General features: G+C 43.5%; 1 protein-coding gene across 5 annotated transcripts in view; it reads right to left on the bottom strand.

The window, feature by feature from the left end:
- Window positions 1–1,469: 1,469 nt before the first annotated feature.
- col6a4a (collagen, type VI, alpha 4a) overlaps window positions 1,470–15,687 on the bottom strand; it is a 108,342-nt gene continuing 94,124 nt past the window's right edge. For 4 of the 5 annotated variants that reach the window (XM_047361402.1, XM_047361406.1, XM_047361405.1 and 1 more), the window contains 6 exons: window positions 11,454–11,550; window positions 10,409–11,062; window positions 9,996–10,083; window positions 5,568–5,710; window positions 3,629–3,673; window positions 1,470–3,222 (listed from right to left, as the gene is read on the bottom strand). In XM_047361402.1, coding sequence (XP_047217358.1) covers window positions 3,050–3,222; window positions 3,629–3,673; window positions 5,568–5,710; window positions 9,996–10,083; window positions 10,409–11,062; window positions 11,454–11,550 — 1,200 coding nt within the window. In that variant the 3' untranslated portion in view covers window positions 1,470–3,049. The remainder of the gene's footprint in view (window positions 3,223–3,628; window positions 3,674–5,567; window positions 5,711–9,995; window positions 10,084–10,408; window positions 11,063–11,453; window positions 11,551–15,687) is intronic. The other variant, XM_047361404.1, reaches the window with a different exon arrangement.

Raw genomic sequence — 15,687 nt, 5'->3', positions numbered from 1 at the left:
ACATCCAACAACAGACATCCAACATAATACATCCAACAGACATCCATCAACAGACATCCCACATCAGACATCCAACATCCGACATCCATCAACAGACATCCAACTTCAGACATCCAACATCAGACATCCAACATCAGACATCCCACATCAGACATCCAACATCAGACATCCAACATCCGACATCCATCAACAGATATCCAACTTCAGACATCCAACATCAGACATCCAACATCAGACATCCAACTTCAGACATCCAACATCAGACATCCAACATCAGACATCCCACATCAGACATCCAACATCAGACATCCAACATCAGACATCCAACATCAGACATCCAACATCCGACATCCATCAACAGACATCCAACATCAGACATCCAACATCAGACATCCAACATCCGACATCCAACATCAGACATCAGACATCCAACATCCGACATCCATCAACAGACATCCAACATCAGACATCCAACATCAGACATCCAACATCCGACATCCAACATCAGACATCCGACATCCAACATCAGACATCCGACATCCATCAACAGACATCCATCAACAGACATCCAACATCCGACATCCAACATCAGACATCCGACATCCAACATCAGACATCCGACATCCATCAACAGACATCCAACATCAGACATCCAACATCGGACATCCAACAACAGACATCCAACATCAGACATCCAACTTCAGACATCCATCAATAGACATCCAACATCAGATATCCAACTTCAGACATCCATCAACAGACATCCAACATCAGACATCCGACATCCATCAACAGACATCCAACATCAGACATCCAACATCAGACATCCATCAACAGACATCCAACATCAGATATCCAACTTCAGACATCCATCAACAGACATCCAACATCAGACATCCGACATCCATCAACAGACATCCAACATCAGACATCCAACATCAGACATCCATCAACAGACATCCAACATCAGACATCCAACATCAGACATCCGACATCCAACATCAGACATCCGACATCCATCAACAGACATCCAACATCAGACATCCAACATCAGACATCCAACATCAGACATCCGACATCCAACATCAGACATCCGACATCCATCAACAGACATCCAACATCAGACATCCATCAACAGACATCCAACAACAGACATCCAACATCAGACATCCAACTTCAGACATCCATCAATAGACATCCAACATCAGATATCCAACTTCAGACATCCATCAACAGACATCCAACATCAGACATCCGACATCCATCAACAGACATCCAACATCAGACATCCAACATCAGACATCCATCAACAGACATCCAACATCAGACATCCAACATCAGACATCCGACATCCATCAACAGACATCCAACATCAGACATCCAACATCCGACATCCATCAACAGACATCCAACAAGAAATATCCATCATGACTGTTTGGTAAAGAATCGGACATCAGAATGAATCATGATCGGTTCTGATTCTTTTATTAGAGTTTCTGCAGCAGCACATTACCTATGTTCTTAGTGTTCTGGTTTCAGTATGAGCCACATGGCAACAGAACCTGTCAGAAAGTTTGGACATAATTCTACTCAGTTTCAGGTTTTAGGACGTGATGCTCAGACTGTGAGTTCTAAAGTCTGGTCTGGGTCCTAAATCTTTTTCTTTTTGATGGTGTTTCAGTTAGTAACTCAACTGGAGCAGTTCAGTTCCTGACCCGTGAGCACAGATGGATCAGTACCAGCTGTTTGAAACCAAGAAGATGAAATACTGTTTCTAGCAGGGTGACCAGAGCAGGTCAGTATTGGTAAGGATTGTTACACCTCTCCATCAGCAGGGGTGTGCATCTTCATCACCAGTGCTGTACAGACAGAACCAAAGGGGGCGCTGTTGTTTTCACTAAAACACATTCCTGACTGATCCTGATCCATTTACAAGAATATTTTTTATCGAATCCAACATTTCAGAGCTGATTTACAGAAACGCTTTTATTTCCTTCAAACATTAAAATGTGAACAGATGATCTGCGGATAAACCTGCTTTCATTAAAATAGCACCTGATCCGAGGACACACAGGAGAACCGGGACAGTGAGTCTGTGGTAACGGTCTAACGGGAGGCCCTGAAGGGTCACACAGAGTATTTTCCAACTAAAGTTCCCAAAACCTTTAAAGAACTACACAGTTCCAGCAAAGATCCGTTTGTTCTAAGTTGCTGTTTGGAAGCTGCAGGTTTGGATTGAAGTTCTTCTGGATTTCTGATCCTACAATTAAAACATTTCTCTGATCCAGTCAGATGGCTTGATCTGAACAGCAATGATGGAAAAAAATGGGAACTGTAGCTGAAATGCTTTGGGTTAAAGTTTCTGAAAGTTGTGTTGAAGGTTTCTGCTGATTCTGGATTAAAAAGCAGCTGAAGCCTGAACAGAATCCGGATGAATCCAGACTCCGGACCAAGATCATCCCTTCTCTTAATGAGGTTCGCTCACCAGCTCTGTATTTATCCTCGGATCAGTTTGAACATGAAATGACTTGTTATGACAATTGTTCCACTTTTCAGAGTTGGTTGGGTTTTCCTACAGACGCATTTCAGATGATGAACTGATGAAGATATTCCGGAATGTAAAGGAGTCTGTTCCTCTTTCATAATCTCTGATGGCTTCAGCAGGTTAGACCTCAGACTTCCTGAGATCCACCAGGAGAAATCTGGTATCATTCATCAACTGTGAAATGCTCCGTACTGATGAGGAGGCAGAATTTCCGATGACTGCGTTTGTCCTCATGTTGGGAATGCAAACAGGAATAATCTGGGTTGGAAGGATGAGCAAACTGCTGATGATAAATACAGATTGGTGAACAAAGGTCTTTAGGTCTTCACAAACCAAACGATTTCCTTTTGCAGATCAGAGGGAACTTTTGTTGAAAAACCTGGAAAAACCTCCTCAGTGTGACCCTTCAGGGGCTCTGTAGTCCAAGTTTAAAAAGAAAACGCCTCCTGCTGGTGACAGGAAGTCCCGCAGTTTCCTCTCCAGCTGTGACCTCCATCCTCCTCATCATGTCTGCGTCAGACACAACTTTTCGCACTCCTCTCTCGTCTGGAAGCGGTTGGCGTTCCCTTCGCATCCACCGTACCAGAACTGGCTGCACTTGTTCTGAACGATGTCAAAGAACCACTTCGTGGTGTACTCCTGGCAGCGGCCAGGGTCCTGATGGAGGAGACAGGCGTCTGCATGAAGAGACCGACAGTTAGAGGTGAAAGAGCACAATGTCATGGTTTAAATGTCTCTGCAGTCTGATTCTGAGGAACATGGAGCGATAGACTGGGCTGCAGATTGAGAGAGGCCACCATGAATGATCCATCACTCTTCTAATTCAGTATGAACCTCAGAACATCTCAACTTAACATTCACACACCAGTAGGAGCTGAAGCCTCTGGGGTTTCTGGACAAAATGACAGACTAGATGGTTTCTGTTAAGGATCTGTAAGAGAGAACCTGTCAGGATCATGAGGACCTCCTCTACCTTTTATACCTGCAGCTCTAAACACCTGTAGCTGTTCCTGGTGTCTGATGGATCATCTGTTTGAAACATGGAAGCTAAGGTCGGTTTGGAGCTCAGAGTGAAATGATCACCTTTAGAGAAGACAGTGATCTCCGTCTGCAGCCTCATGCTGGGTTCTGTGAGAGACAAAACTGTCACTAATGGTCAGATCTCGTCAGAACATCTAAACATCTCACAGCAGCAATAGTAACTTCTACATAATCTGAAGAGCAGCTTCAGAGTCAAACATCTGAGCTGTGCAAACATTGAAGAGAGAAGCTGGTCATGTTGAAGCTGTGAAGATGCCACAGAGAGGAGAGGCAGCCTGAGCTCAGCTTCATGCAGACTTGTTTGTGGAAGCAGAAAGGAGGAAATATTGCAGCTTCACATTAAGATTCCTGTGGAGACATGAAAACTTCAGCTGATGTTCTTCTCAGGTTGTTGAACCTCTACCATCTTCTCTAAGCTTTCAGCTCTCCCTCACACAAATGTTTCAGAAACTTCAGCTTCACTGTGTGTCATGTTGTTTCAGATGCTGATTCATTACAGCTCAATGAGTTTAAACCCATTTTCTCTGTATCTCAGCCCAATCTGATGATGTAACCTTCTGTGAGTACAGTCACATGATCAGCTCAGGTGAAACTGTGAAACAGTCCAACAGTCTGATCAGCAGACTGATGCTATACCAGAGGAGCAGATAAGCTGAGATCAATGTGTTCTGGTGTCATCAGTGGTTGCCTCCAAAGCAAAGCTACAGGAGCATCGAAACAGCCTCACATGCAACTGAGAACTGCAGATGAACGAGATCTTCAAGCTCAGAGGTTCAGCTGTAGAGAAGATGCTTCAAGACATCCAGGAGGATCCAGAAATCAGAACCATCTCTTCCTGAGGAGGGCACTACAGAGTCATGTTGCCACCAGGGCAGAGCTTGCTGAACATTAGCAGCAGGTGGGTTTGACTGAATCTGACAGTACGGTGAGGAGACTTTTAGACAAGAAGGGCAGCAAATCCAAGACAGACTGAGATCCTGCAAAAAGTTATTTTCTCTAAAAATATCTGCCTTTGATTGTTTGGAACATCTGGAGAACATGAAAATGTTGGACATGTGGTCAGGAAACTCCACAGATCTGAAACCCATCTGAGAACCTGTGGTCAGTTTTCAAAAAGCAGGTAGAGAAACAGAAGCCAACAAACTGGACAAAGAAGGCAAGAATGGGTCACCACCAGTCAGGATCTGTTCCAGAGGTTCATATCCAGCAGGTCAGAGAAAACTCCAGGGAAGAAGAAGAATGAAGAATATTGACTCTAAACTGAAATTTTATAGATATAGATTTCAAAAGTCAGACAAAACTGTTAAAAGTTTTTATTGTACCTCATAGCCGAGCCATAAAACAGAACATTTCTGTCACTGGTGACACGTTTGGCTGCAGAACCTGCTGAGGAACTTAAGATGTTTATGTTTTGGTACATGCGTCCACCTCAGAACCAAAACCGGTAGCTTCTGTTATCTGACTGTTGGACAAGAGAGTGCTCAAGGTGTTACACAGACACACATTAAAGCTGAGACAGATCAAGGGTTGGAGTGGGTCGGTGAAGGGTCAGACTGGGACTTACTCTGGACGCCACATGTCTGGAAACATTCATGTTCCGTGCTAAAGCGGTTGGCGTTGCCGCCACGCCAAGAGAAGGCATGCAGCGATGGTTTTGTCAAAGAACCACACTTGGACATAGTCAGTACACTGGAAACCAAAATCAATATCCAGCTGACAGCGAGCTGCAAGCAGAACACACACATTTACTGACCAGAACACACACACAGACACACACAGACTGCAGCTCCACAGAGAACACGTGCAGCTAAACACACAAGACGATGACATGCATAAAGTGAATCACAGAGGACATCTTGAGTCTGCTGCCGAGAAGAAGGACTCTAACTGATATACAGCACTTAATAAAACACAGAACTGATGAGCTGCTGGTCCTGTCTTTGTACTGAATATGTGTTTGGACTGGGCTGTGTGTTGCTACCCTTCAGGTCCAGTCCCAGCTCCCGTGTCTGACTGTCTCCTCTGCCCGGAGTCTGGATGATGTCCAGCAGGTCCGTCTGAATCTGACCCTCTGTCTGCTCCTGAAACGTCTCCTCCTTAGTCTGTCCGGCATCAGCAAGCACCCTGGAGACAACAACATCTGGGTTCACCACCAGGAACTAGAGATCCCTTATCTTAGAGAAGATAGACGAGTTTTTCTTAGACCTCGGTTGCTTTTTCAGTTCACCCAGTTTAAATGATAAAAGTCACGTCTTTATAAAAAAGTCCTACTTTCCGTCCAACTGTCCTATCTTTAGGATTTCTGGTAGCTGGTTGGTCGACCACCTCTCACTTGACCCTAACTGAACTAATCCTTGGACCAGTCAGCAGATCCAATCTGGACCGATTCCTCAGTTTGGATGTGTTTAATGTCCTGTTTGTCAGGAGGATACGGTTAGTTTGTTTTGGGCATGTTTCTTTAGCATTAATCAATGTCCCCAACACTATGTCTGAGCCTTACCCTCTCAGCCACCAAACATCTTCAACAGGTGTGGGCATCAAGGCCAGTTGGCATGAATGCATCAGACCAGCTTCAGATTGACCCAGCAGGGTTATGTAGGATCTTTTCCCCTTTTATGTGGAGACCCATTCAGCCATCGTAGATATTGTCCCATTTATAATAAAATTACCTCTTTATCTAATTGGTGATAAAGTCTGAGGGACACAGAAATCTCCCTGATCTTTAATGTGGGACAAAAGTTCCTTTCACAGAACACTTCAAGGCGCCTTTTAGCTGTTTCCATGTGGTTTGTTGAATTATCGATGCAGCGAGGGGGGTTAGTCCACCCGCCTGTGTTACAGTCCTGACTCGCCCAGTGAGGCAGTCACAGCATCAGCTGACTGGTGCAGGGGTAGGCCGGCTTCGCATGTCGAGTGAGTGATATGGTGATGCTGTGTTGTTTGTGCGACTGGTCAGCTGCAAGATTGAAAAGAGTAAACGGGACTGGGAAATCATTTCTACCAGGAACAGTAAGAAGGTCAGATAAATAAATTAAATTTGAATCTTTTTCTGGGATAAGCCATGGAGAAGACAAAGACTGAACTACACAAAGAGAACTAAAGGCTGGTAAAAACTCTGGCTCCGAGAATGCACTGGATTAACCTGTTTTTATGACAGTTCCTAGGAGGGTAGAGTCACAGCTGGAATCCCAATGATGTCATAGAGCATTTTTCTCTCTTTGCCAGCACCTCTACACAGGCTTCAATGGGGAGAACATGCGCCTGAACATCTTCATCAGGAGTAAAAGACTGCGTCTTGGAAGAAACTGTGGATCCAAAATAAAGTACAGGCTGCTTCTTGTGTATCCAGTGACCATATGGCTGCTGAAAAAAAGACTAGCTGTCTGAGCTTCTGCAGAAAGAATCTGAGCCAAAGATTCTCCAAAATGAGACAGGTTGTCTCTACTTTGGAAGCAACTTTTTCTTCTACTGCCCTGAAGAAACCCAAGCAGACGCTTGCTCCAGTCGCTAGACAGAGAGCAACCATCCTGTCTCCTCTGTTCCTCGAACCTGCTGAACTCAACGTGCGCTCCTGTCCATCAGAATGGGTCACAGTAAGAGGTTGCGTCTGGGCAGAGAAAATGGGCATAGGGTTAAATATTGTTCATTTCATTCTGTTTTGCTTTGTTTGGGGTGCTTAACTGCTTGAGTGCTAACAAGCCACTGAGCTCAGGGGTACAAATGTGTTCTGGTTTATGCTTTAAGGTTGCGACAAACTTCATTTCAGTGAGTTGTTTAAACATTGATAGTCCGGTAACATGATCATTTTCCATTTAATGGGTGTTTTCCCTTCATCTCCTCTCACTAACCTGCATTAAATATGCCCTCCTTTGCCTTATAAACGTGCTAAATCATGTTTGTTATCTCAGCTGCTAAAGCTCCGCTAATGTGAAGCCACCATTGGTTCTGCTGCGTTTACGAGCAACTCGTTCAGTTTGCGCTGCGATCAGCCGACACGCCGCCAGCGCTCATTCACACATTATTATTTGTATTAATGGGACTTAGAGGTACATGTGGGTTGCTATATTTTCTTTGTTGTTTGCTGAGCTGCTAATTCCAGATAAGACGTCGCCATGCCCACCGTGCGTCCGCTAAATTGTGAATCCATAAAGTTTTTCACCGCCATCTTGGTGGTCCATCATTCCATTCAATCAGTCACTGTAATGGGTAGTTAACTCTTCAGTAAGAATCAATTGTACATCATGTTATTGATTTCTGGTTCAGCAAACGATTTAAAAACATTATTTCATTAAAATCCTATTTTGTTTTTCATTTCTGCTCTGCATTGTGACCCGGTTGTTTGAACACAGAAAACTGTTGTTTCCTGTTAGCTTCAAAGCTAATTGGACCTAATTCCCAGTTCCTCAAACCAACCCTTGGTTCTTAAACACATTAACACTGAACTGTGATGTCACTGCATCAATTTATTGGTTTCACTTTTATGTTTTGTTGACCGTAGTATTTTACGTGGAAGTCGGATTACAGGAAGAAACACCAAACAGCCCAGCTCCACCGTTATGGCTCAGCTGATTCAAATGCCGGTGACCCACATCCAAAAAGGTAAAGTAAGGTAAGGTAAGTTTATTTATCTAGCGCTTTTCAGTAACGAGACACTCAAAGCGCTGTACATACAATTACAATGCAATCACAAAGAAAATAAACAGATACAGACACAGAAAAACAAATCAAATGATACTACAATCCTTCTAAGAAATCTAAAAATCTATGAATCCTTCTGAGAAATCTAAAATCTCTGGCCAACATTACAATGATTCAGATAACATTAATAATCCTTTGGGTTTTACTGGTAAGAGCTGGTTCTAAACCAATCTTTCTAAAGAGGCAATTATATCATAAAGTCCTCTATGTAGAGGAAAGCATCTTGTGCTAAGAGAGAATGATCCTTGGGTTCGCTGGTATAATGCAGTTGTAGTCCCATAACAACAGTCATTTGCATCCATTGAAATTTAAGCAATCACTGAGTTCTAACTACGGAAGCTGAGTCACTGGTGTGAAAACAGCTTTTGTTAAAATTTTTAAGAAACTGGTATTATTTTCCTTTCACTAGTAAATCTAAAAATCAATGAAAAGGAGAAGAAATGAAATCCACATTTAGGTTAAAAAAAAGGAGCATAGGAAAGCAACACACATAAGCAAAGATTTTGCAGGGGCATGGTGGACTTGTGAGGGTGCCAATATTTAAGTATGATCATGTGTGCAAAGAATTAGACGGTAAACACTGACAAAGGTGCCATTGTCCTTGAAAAAGAGATGGAAGTTTTATCAAACGTCCATACAGTTCAGTCCAGAGATGAGGGGGTTGCTGGGGCAGAGCGTCGTGTTTACAGAACATCCAGGAGAAATGTGTTGATAAGAAGTCTGTGAAGGCCATCTCGGGGCGCCTGAATTAGACAAACAATAAATGTTTTGGTTCAGGCCGGCTGTGATTTTCCGACTGCCTTCAAAGTCTTACTGGCATTCTCAATTTCAAATCCAAAAAGCCAAGTTTCTGGTACTTTCAATAGATCCTGAGCAAACAACTTTCTCCAAGATTAAATCATATCACCTTTGAGTCCGGGAAACGCACCCAGCCTGCGATTCTGTTCAAGGATCGCGTCCATCTTGCGATTCTGCTCTCTTAACATATCAGTCTGAGTGCTGAGAGCTCTAAAGATCCCTTCAAACATCCCAGGCAGCTTTGGAGTGCTTTGAACAGCTGCCGATGTTTTACAAATCTTTCGATAAGCCAGGTAACCGCCAACTCCAAAAAGCAGAAATCCTGTTATCAGAAATCCAATTATGTACAAATCTTCCACGTCCTCGACTGACATTGTTGTCAGGCACACAATCTTCCACTGCTGCCAGGAATTCATTGCGTATCCGGAGAAGAACGGAGAAGAACGTCCCGTCTGGACAAGAGACACAACCCCCGCACCAGGTACAAGATGCGCTTCACCGCTCCAGCCACCCGCGACCACAGACCGACGCCAAGGCCGGGGGTTAGAGCGACAGAAGAAAGCATCAGAGAAAGGCCACCAAAGATAAAGACTGGGAACCCCACCCCCGGAAGTGCCCCAGCATGCCGGTGGCACACAATCCTGCACGGCATGCCCCGCCGTACCAAGCAGGCTGTCCGGACAGCACCTCCACCAAAGCGAAGCCACATCCCAATCACCGCCACACACTGCCCGGCCAAGAGCCCCGCTGCCAGAGCCCCCTCCCACTCGATGGACTGAACACCGAAGCCAGGAACCGAGATCTGAAAAAATCAACGCCAGCCCTGGCACCAATCAACCCCAAGGCCAGACTCCAAAACATCAGCTTTAAATGAACCTAAACTGTGTTTGTTGGCATTTCTGCCGATTCTTACTCAGTAAAGGAGGTCTGTCCTTGTTCCTGACCACCAAGCTCTTCACAGCTCTCTCTCAGGGAAGCAGGAGGATACGAGTTTATTCCCTCTGGAACACATTCATGGGAAACTCATCAGGACATGGATCACACCTGATTATTAGTGATGAAGTCATGCTTGCAGTAAGTGCACATAGAGCAGATTTTTTTAATCTATAGATTTAATCACTGATTCTGTTTTTAACAGGAAAAAAATTAAGAAGATAATTAGCGTAAAAACAAAATGCAGTAGAAAAACATAAGGATATAATAAAAACAGCTCTTGTTTGGGTTGTTCAGCAGCAAACATCAGCTCCATCAGAGTAACATCAGCCAACTGATGCTGTAGCAGATCCACAGATCTGAGTGTTTCCTCCTGTGACCACATGATCTTACTGTTGAGGACGGAGAGGAAGACTCTGAAGAAGCGCTGAACGTAGCCCTGCTCCTCAGCCTTCAGCTGGCTGACATGGATCAGGTGCTGATGGACAGGTGGACCAGCCAGCTCCTCCACTTGCGTCTGATTGTACCGATCTCCGACTGCCACCACAAACATGGCCACACCTTCACACTTGGCCTTCAGGGAGATGTAGTGCAGCTTGGCCCGGTCCCTGTAGGCTGTCTGGGTGGCCACCACGGTCAGCAGAGCCCTCCTTTTGCGCGCCTGGCCAGTCTTCAGCAGCACCTCGTTCAAGGTGAAGTCCAGTGTTCGACCCAGAATGGAGGTACCGCTCTGCTGCTTCATTTTCTGCATCAGATGTGTCTTCATCAGATCCTGGTTCTGGTAGGTCTGCAGGTTAAACTCCACCTTAGCAGTCTGAGTTTCACTCTGCTGGACCACAGCAACTCTAGCCTGGTTTCCAGGTCTGCGGGGCTGAGAGCTTACAGCCAGCTGCTCCACCACAGAACCCAGCAGCTGCTTAGCACCAACATATTCATCTGCCTGCATCTCCCGGGAGCCGTCCAGAACCATAACAAGGTCCACGTCTGCTTGCTGAGGCAGTGCCGGGTCCTGGATGAAGGAGCACTCCTCTGAACGTCTGCAGGGGTCTGAAAAAGAGGCAGAAAACGTGATGCTGGATTTACTTAGAAGCTGGATCTAACCAGACAGTTTCCATATGCATGATATATTAGTGAATCTCACTACTTTACCAATAAAGGCAAATCCAGAACTTAGGAACAGAAAAGTTCTGATCCAGTCCTCATTTCTATGTATTTTCTTTCATATGAATCTTTTTTTTCCATGAGTCTTTTCTGTAATTTTATAAAAGGGTCTTGATCAGTAGCTTTCCATGTTTTCTGAGGGTTTTTCAGAGTTTATATTTGGACCCTGACTGCTTGTTTATTCAGTTTTCATCCAGTCTTGTAGAGAAATTAGATTGAGACTGACAATTTGGTTTCTGGTTTAAAACAGGATCAAGCTCAAGGTTCTGTTTTGTACCGTGGCAGATTGCACAATTCTTGATCTTCCTCAGGTCAGTAGCCAGGTTGTCCTGCCTTGTCAATGCCATGAAGATAGAGTTACCTGAGTCATCGACCTGTGAGAAAACAGCTACTGTCAGAGCTCTGAGGGACAAATCAGAAAGAATCACGTTGCGCAAACAGAATTGCATCGTCTGCAGATAGAGTCACATCAGCTCATAACAGAATCTACGGTGGCCAGGAGGTGCAAACCAACATTCCAAAATCTGAAACACTTTTACGAAGCCTGAGATAAATTTAATTCAATTCAATTCAGTTTTATTTATATAGCACCAATTCACAACACATGTCGTCTCAAGGTTCTTCACAACAGTCAGGTTCATACATTCCAATTAATCGTAACCATTGAACAGTTCAGTCAGATTCAGTTATTTATTCAAATTGGATAAAAAGTTTTTCTATCTAAGGAAACCCAGCAGATTGCATCCAGTCAGTGACTAGCAGCATTCACTCCTCCTGGATGAGCATGTAGAGACAGTGGACAGTCACTGGTGTTGACTTTGCAGCAATCCCTCATACTGAGCATGCATGTAGCGACAGTGGAGAGGAAAAACTCCCTTTTAACAGGAAGAAACCTCCAGCAGAACCAGAACCAGGCTCAGTGTGAGCGGCCATCTGCCACGACCGACTGGAGGTTTGAGAGAACAGAGCAGAGACACAAAGAGAACAAAGAAGCACTGATCCAGGAGTACTTTCTATGGGAAGGAAAAGTAAATGTTAATGGATGTCGCTCCTTTAGTCGTTTCATCTAGAAAGAAAGAACAGATAAACTCTGAGCCAGTTTTCAAGGTTAGAGTCTGAAAGAGAGAACATAGAGTTAGTCACAGTAGAAGCTCAGTCAGTAGCCATGTCTAGGAGAGAGAAAGGGTTAAACACTGAAAGACAGGGCCATGTGGATCATCTGTAGAAGGTGAGCATTAAGTTGTTGCCAGCAGAAGCTTGGATGATGCTGCTCTCCAGAAAGGTGTCACAGGTAGACACAGAGTCAGGCCAGGTGTACAGTGCCTTGCGAAGGTACTCGCCCCCCTTGAACTTTTCAACCTCTTGCCACATTTCAGGCTTCAAACATAAAGATATAAAAGTCTAATTTTTTGTGAAGAATCAATAACAAGTGGGACACAATCTTGAAGTGGAATGAAATTTATTGGATGTGTCAAACTTTTTTTAACAAATAAAAAACTGAAAAGTGGGGCGTGCAATATTATTGCGTTAATACTTTGTAGCGCCACCCTTTGCTGCAATTACAGCTGCAAGTCTCTTGGGGTTTGTCTCCATCAGTTTTCACATCGAGAGACTGAAATTCTTGTCCATTCTTCTTTGTAAAACAGCTGGAGCTCAGTGAGGTTGGATGGAGAGCGTTCATGAACATCAGTCTTCAGCTCTTTCCACAGATTCTCGATTGGATTCAGGTCTGGACTTTGACTTGGCCATTCCAACACCTGGATACGTTTATTTGTGAACCATTCTATTGTAGATTTGGCTTTATGTTTTGGATCATTGTCTTGTTGGAAGATAAATCTCCGTCCCAGTCTCAGGTCTCTTGCAGACTCCAACAGGTTTTCTTCCAGAATGGTCCTGTATTTGGACCCATCCATCTTTCCATCAATTTTGACCATCTTCCCTGTCCCTGCTGATGAAAAGCAGGCCCAAACCATGATGCTGCCACCACCATGTTTGACAGTGGGGATGGTGTGTTCAGGGTGATGAGCTGTGTTGCTTTTACGCCAAACATATCGTTTTGCATTGTGGCCAAACAGTTGGATTTTGGTTTCATCTGACCAGAGCACCTTCTTCCACATGTTTGGTGTGTCTCCCAGGTGGCTTGTGGCAAACTTTAAACGAGATTTTTTATGGATATCTTTGAGAAATGGCTTTCTTCTTGCCACTCTTCCATAAAGGCCAGATTTGTGGAGTGTACGACTGATTGTTGTCCTATGGACAGACTCTCCCACCTCAGCTGTAGATCTCTGCAGTTCATCCAGAGTGATCATGGACCTCTTGGCTGCATCTCTGATCAGTCTTCTCCTTGTTTGAGATGAAAGTTTAGAGGGACGGCCGGGTCTTGGTAGATTTGCAGTGGTCTGATACTCCTTCCATTTCAATATGATTGTTTGCACAGTGCTCCTTAGGATGTTTAAAGCTTGGGAAATCTTTTTGTATCCAAATCCAGCTTTAAACTTCTCCACAACAGTATCTTGGACCTGCCTGGTGTGTTCCTTGGTCTTCATGATGCTCTCTGTGCTTTGAACAGAACCCTGAGACTATCACAGAGCAGGTGCATTTATACGGAGACTTGATTACACACAGGTGGATTCTATTCATCATCATCAGTCATTTGGGACAACATTGGATCATTCAGAGATCCTCACTGAACTTCTGGACTGAGTTTGCTGCACTGAAAGTAAAGAGGCCGAATAATATTGCACGCCCCACTTTTCAGTTTTTTATTTGTTAAAAAAGTTCGACACATCCAATAAATGTAATTCCACTTCACGATTGTGTCCCACTTGTTGTTGATTCTTCACAAAAAATTATAATTTTATATCTTTATGTTTGAAGCCTGAAATGTGGCAAGAGGTTGAAAAGTTCAAGGGGGGCGAATACTTTCGCGAGGCACTGTAGCTTCTAGGAAGAGAAAAGAGAGGACATAAAGTTAGAAGCTGAAATAACAGCAAATTACAAAACAAAACAAAACACAAAAACACATGTACAAATAGCAACAAAAAAAAAAATCTAATGGAAAAGGAATGTACCAACTCCGAGGCTGACCCGGAAGTGATAACGGGAGCACTCATGGCGACCCAAGATGGACAGCAATCGAGTGGCGTTTTGCCCGTTTTGTGGCACACATATGAGTAGATTAACGCAGTTTTGTTTTTTGTGTGGTTGGTTCTTAGAATCTGAGACAAAGCAAGCTCAATTCATGGCAGTGGCAAATAGAAATGGTTCTTCCACCACCAGTGGTGCAACAGGGTGTCAGCTTTAAAAGATGCTGCCACGGCGGCTACCTCTGTTTTTGTGTTAACCAATGCTGATTATCGGCAAACAGGATGGCATTATAGTTATTAGCTATTGACTGATAGTCAGTAATTACTTTCAAATAATGATGTCATTATTCATCATTATTTAATAAACAGTGTTAGACCCATAATATAAGGTGGCTATATTTACTTGAGGTGGAAACCATGTCCTAAATAACATTATGTGGATGTATAACAGATAATGAAGAGACATTCCACAAACAGTCGGTTTTTTATAGAGCATGAATGGTTACTGTGATGTTACTCACAGAAAACAAAATCAATTAGTTAAAAACACGCTGGCACTCTGTAGAGTCCCTGGCCATGAGGGTGCCAGACCAGCTGTAAAAGCCTTTAAGACGCTGCTACGGCGGCTGCCTTGGTTTTGCTGCAGTCAAGGCAGCCTCAACTTCGAAAATAATGGTCAAATCAGCCTTGATGCAGTTTTGTTGTGCGTGAAAACATGAAAAACCGCAGTGGCGCTTGCTGAGAAATCAATAAGTTTTAAATGAACTGACTCGTGGTGGATGATGTCATTCTTGCTCTTATTTTAATTAGATTTTTTAAGTCCATCTGTGAATATGTAGATATAGAATTTTTTATTTTTGTCACTGTTTTATGTGGGAATTTGTGTGTTCATTATTTGAGAATGTCCTTTTATATTCCCTAAGCTTCCACACTTAATAAAACAAAATAGTTTCCAGTGACCAGTCTCACTTCAGGATGACAGAAGAACACCTCCAGATGTCACTCATCAAATTTCACCTACATCTGAAGTGGAATTTCAAAATTAAAGACCTTAAAAAGTAGACATTTTACGTTTATTTTCCCTAGGTTTCTGTGTTTATTGCAACAAATAAAGTGATTACTCTTAGTTCATGATGACAAGAGAACACTTCCAGATTCCACTCATCGAATTTCATCGAGATCTGAAGTGGAATTTTAAAATAAAAGCCCGTCAATGTTAGACATTTCTCATCTATCTTTTACGAAGTTGCCGAATACATTCATGATATTATCTTTAATTGTCCAATCATTTCTGATCTCTTAGTCATCCTTAAAACATATTTCAAGTGCTATCTGCAACTGCCACACGTATTGCCGTCCAGAAAACGGATCACCATGAGCGCTCCTGTTATCATGTCCGGGTCAGACTCGGAGTTGGTACATTCC

Source organism: Girardinichthys multiradiatus, chromosome 3 (genome assembly GCF_021462225.1).
Source record: "Girardinichthys multiradiatus isolate DD_20200921_A chromosome 3, DD_fGirMul_XY1, whole genome shotgun sequence".
NCBI lineage: Eukaryota > Metazoa > Chordata > Actinopteri > Cyprinodontiformes > Goodeidae > Girardinichthys > Girardinichthys multiradiatus.
This window is presented reverse-complemented; position numbering and strand designations above follow the sequence as displayed.